At 46.2% G+C, this 4661-nt stretch overlaps 1 protein-coding gene across 1 annotated transcript; it reads right to left on the bottom strand.

The window, feature by feature from the left end:
- Positions 1–687: 687 nt before the first annotated feature.
- Positions 688–3783, bottom strand: LOC149500159 (uncharacterized). The gene has a single exon (XM_089737476.1). It carries the CDS (start codon positions 3781–3783, stop codon positions 886–888), a length of 2898 nt encoding a protein of 965 aa, XP_089593602.1. The 3' UTR covers positions 688–885.
- Between the last annotated feature and the right edge of the window lie 878 nt (positions 3784–4661).

Here is a 4661-nt window from a genome sequence, read left to right as displayed (position 1 = left end):
ATAGCAATCCGCATCGAAGCCACAACAAAAATAAAAATCACAAATGTTTATGATTTGTATTTTTACGTGTAATTTGAATGTTTCTAAAATTCAAATCAAAAGTAATTTTGCCATAGGGACCTCGTATGATAATTATTTCACTGATTGTGTTGTTCTTTTTTGCCTCGATGGGTAATCGTGCTCACGACCTACCTGGTATTAAATGATAAACAAATTCTGTAAACATCGTAATGTAGATAGCGCCTCACACCTTGAGACGCGAAAAGTAAGTCTAAATTGTATAGAACAACGGCTCTCCCGCCCTTCAAAAATAGCCATAGGAGATAGTATTTACCCGTGAGGATTGATAATATATATTCTACCACCAGTAATTAATTAAATTATTTAACGAGAATTTAATTCTCCATTGAAAGCTCGACGTCTAACAAAATATTTTTCATTAAACTTTGTAAGCTTTTGCTTTCAACTCATACAAAAAAGTGGATGAACGTTTTGGACTCTGACAAGTGACCGTCGAGTGTTTTTGGCTGTTGGACTTCGGCCAGGCAAGCGAAATTCAACCCATTTTTGTAGTACCCCTCAAATGACCCACTTTTAGGGTAAATAAACCCGCACGGGAAAATTTTCAATTATTGTATTTGATTTTTACTATATTTTTTTTCTTATTAGAATTAGTCCCATTATAAATAAATAAATATTTTTGTGTTGTCCAGCTGGAGCACTGGGTATGAATACTCCAGAGGGTCCCACAAACAAGTTCGAAAAGGAATGGTAGCGAGCGAGGTGCGGACGTATTCTCGTGTGTATGCTTCGGTGGTTGCGGGTGAACTGTCGGCGCCCGAAAAGGGGCGCGCGCGGCTTGCCAAAGGGAAAACCCCTCGGTCGCTACTCTTTGAATCGCGCCGGGAGCCGACAACGAGAACTCCTGATTGGTCGCGGCGCGCGATCAGACGCGGCTGCCGACGCGGCAGGCGTTAGGGTTGCTATATACTCCCCCTCTAGTCCTGGAGAACGCCCTCGCTCCTGGACTAGGACATTAACAGCTTTAACTGGGCGTCCACGTTTCCTCTTAGGAATCACGGGTTTGGGTAAGGAGTCTTTGTTACCGTGGTAACAGGTAAGGTCTTGGGTATGGTATTTCCCTAATATAATATCAGGCGGTTTCTTCGAAGGATTTAAACAGTATGGGAGTACTGATATTGGTGTATGCTCACCTGTTTCGTTGCGATGCTCTGCAAACGGAGTTGGACCTCCCCCTGCTCTGAAGATGTGTGCGTGCCTGTCCAGTACGTCGGCGAGCGCTTGCCGCTCAGCTGGCGTAAGGTGAGTACCTTCGTCATCTCTAAGGATGTCTGTAGCGGCGCAGGAAACTTTGCGCGACTTAGGTTCGAAACACAGATTATACTTTACCATCGCATCATCACTGAAGAACCAAACCTCCTTTTTGAAGTCGATTACTACTCCAGCTGCGGTAATAAAATCTATTCCTAATAACGTTTCATTATTGGTGGATTCAGGAAATATGAGGAATGGAGTGGAAATAATTGTCGTCTCTAGGCGTACATCGAGTGTGGTGGTAAAAACGTCCATAATGCGCACCACACCGTCGGCAAGTCTGACTCGTTGAGAGGAAACGCGGAGAGGGTGGTTGTTCTGCTGGAGGAGAGCGTATAGCGTATGACCCGCGATGCAGTGTTTTGCAGCTGTGTCTATTAAAGCGGTGCCGTCAAAACCCAGTATATTTATGTTAAAAATCGGCCGTACGTCACGACCAATAGGGAGTCCCGCAAGATCGTCATCGCCGCCGCAACCATAAAAACAATCAAATCCCATTACATCACGCTTATTCCCATATTTCGGAAAATTCGGGTTTATCCCGTTTTTATCACAATAATTTTCAAATAATGGTATACAAATCTTACTGTCGCCCGGACATCTTTGATGAACAAAATTTGAATCCTCTGCGACCGCGCAGGTTAATGTTTGACATTGCCCGTTTGTATTGGCATTGCGGCAAAGATGTCCGTCGACGCTAGAAAACATATCCAAATTATTATTTTTGTTGAAAAAAAAATTATCATTTTTACGTTCGGCAACCAAAGAGTTAACATTTTTAGTTGTGACGGCTGAAGGGTTAACATGCGTAATGTTTTCGCTCGGACTATCATTATTTTGGCTATCGTCACTCGATCGATTACATGTTATGCATTTCGTGTTGCATGCAGTGATATTGTGGTTCTTTTCTCGAGAAGAACCTGGGCGATCAATACGAGGTCGATCGGAATTATCACTGTTATCAATAACCTTAAACCGCGAACGATTTGAATTATGGGCAGCAAAATTATAATTTTGTGGAATTCGCCGCTGTTTATACTGTGTGTAGGTATCAGTGCATGCATCACTATTTGGCAAAATAGGTATACAAGTTTCATGCACTAAATTAGAACTATGAATATGGTCTTTTACTGATTTGTCGTTTTCAAATTCAAAACACACTTTTGAATCGACACAATAAAATGACTGATCACTTTTAACTTCACTTTCACTAGATTTCGAGTGAGTTTTATTTTTAAATAAGTTAGTATGAGATTGATCACCTTGTTTTGAATCTAATTTACGACACTGGTTCTTCTCGTGACCGAAGAAATGGCAATACGAACATTTCGGGCGTCGCTTCCTTTCGACGGAGTCAAATACACGCGGCGTTCCGGTAACAAGCGGCGGCTGCGTCGCGGGCTCGTGGCCGGGGGCGGCGCCGCTCGGAGCGCACGCGGCCGTGCGCGCTGCTACTGCTGGCAGAGGGCGGGTGCGTCCGGTGCCGGTCGTCGACTCGTATGGTTTTCTTGCTAATTCTCCCGTCGGTCTTGAGGCATCGTGCTCGTAGCGAAGTTCGTCCGTCGCGTCTTCAATTTGGCGCGCTCTTTGCAGGAGCACGTCGAATGAACTTACTTCGTCGCGGCGAAGTCTCTCCCGTACGCGGCGGCTGAGGAGTCCGTAGATCATGTCCAGCTGGACTTTCTCGCTTAGGTCGCCGGCAGGTAGCTTCGCGAGAAGAGCGCGCGTCGCAGCGATGAAACGGTCCGTTCTTTCATCGTTTTGTTGACCTCGTTTGAATAGTTGAGCGTATATACGGTGTGGAGGTCTGCGATCACCGAAAGCGTCTCGTAGGGCTGATACGGCATCGCACCACGAAGATATGGAGGACTTCACACCCAGCCACCAGACGGCAGCGTCGCCGCACAACATCATGGACAATCCCCGGACGGCGTTCTCATCCGAGATGTCGGAGCAGTCGCGATACGCCTCAGCCGCATCCAGGAAGGCATCAAGCGACTCACCTGCAGTCCCACTAAAGCGCGCGGTACATCGGGCGAAGTTCGCGTGTGCATGTGATGCGGGCACTGGTGTTGATGTGTTGTGCCGTATCGTTTCAAATAATGATTTCAAAACCTCTGTTTGGCTCCGCTGTAGTGCCTCTACTATTGTTGACACGTGCTCGCTTGAGAAGGTGGCTTCGGCGGGGGCCACGTGGCTGTCGCCGGATCGGTTGTGGTGATTGGAGCGCGAGGCGTCAGCGGCGCCGATTTCGCAGGCGGGAGACGCGCTCGTAGATGCTTCTCGAAAGGACTCGTAGATTGTGCGCGAGGCGTCGCCGGCGCCATTTTCTTGGGCGGCGGACGCGCTCGGGGAGACCGATCGCGGGACGCGGACAGACGACGGGTCCGTTGCATCATCATCCCTGCGATTTCGGCTAGCACGGTTATCACTTCGAGTGTTCACCATGATCAGGAGTTCACAATTTTATTGGCAAAACCGGTACGATTCGTCGACTCACCGCTAGATTTTCCTTACCACGTTGAGGCGCCAGTTTTGTGTTGTCCTTACCACGTTGAGGCGCCAGTTTTGTGTTGTCCTCCTTACCACGTTGAGGCGCCAGTTTTGTGTTGTCCAGCTGGAGCACTGGGTATGAATACTCCAGAGGGTCCCACAAACAAGTTCGAAAAGGAATGGTAGCGAGCGAGGTGCGGACGTATTCTCGTGTGTATGCTTCGGTGGTTGCGGGTGAACTGTCGGCGCCCGAAAAGGGGCGCGCGCGGCTTGCCAAAGGGAAAACTCCTCGGTCGCTACTCTTTGAATCGCGCCGGGAGCCGACAACGAGAACTCCTGATTGGTCGCGGCGCGCGATCAGACGCGGCTGCCGACGCGGCAGGCGTTAGGGTTGCTATAATATGTATATTATACGTTATTTAAATGTTTATTTTAAATGCATGAAAGTAACGTTAATATTGATGTTGAAGTGAGTGATGTTTTGACTAAATGCTAGTTCTGGTTTTAAAGCTCTGCTACTTATGTTTCTGGATGTAAAAACTCGCTCTATTTTAGACAATATTCAAAATTTTGTGAACCTATTACAATCGTTTGTGTTTCAAATTAATCGGATTATAATTTTAATTACGTAAACCGTCATCGCAGGCGGTGTTTAGTAAGTTTATGGATGAAATTATCACATTTATTAGTTCTAAGTAATTATATTACATTTGGGTAAGTAAGTTCTAAGGGTATTTATTATGTTCCAGTGACAGTAATGTTTACATTTTGAAAAAAGGGCATTTTTTACGATGTAAATAAACATTTTACAAGTGAAGAACAGTTCAAAACAG

The sequence above is a fragment of the Bombyx mandarina genome, chromosome 23 (genome assembly GCF_030267445.1).
Source record: "Bombyx mandarina strain Sakado chromosome 23, ASM3026744v2".
Classification (NCBI taxonomy): domain Eukaryota; kingdom Metazoa; phylum Arthropoda; class Insecta; order Lepidoptera; family Bombycidae; genus Bombyx; species Bombyx mandarina.
This window is presented reverse-complemented; position numbering and strand designations above follow the sequence as displayed.

Bases quoted from the DNA above. Each gene is read 5' to 3' on its own strand.
- LOC149500159 (XM_089737476.1), bottom strand. From the start codon at position 3,783: ATGGTGAACACTCGAAGTGATAACCGTGCTAGCCGAAATCGCAGGGAT.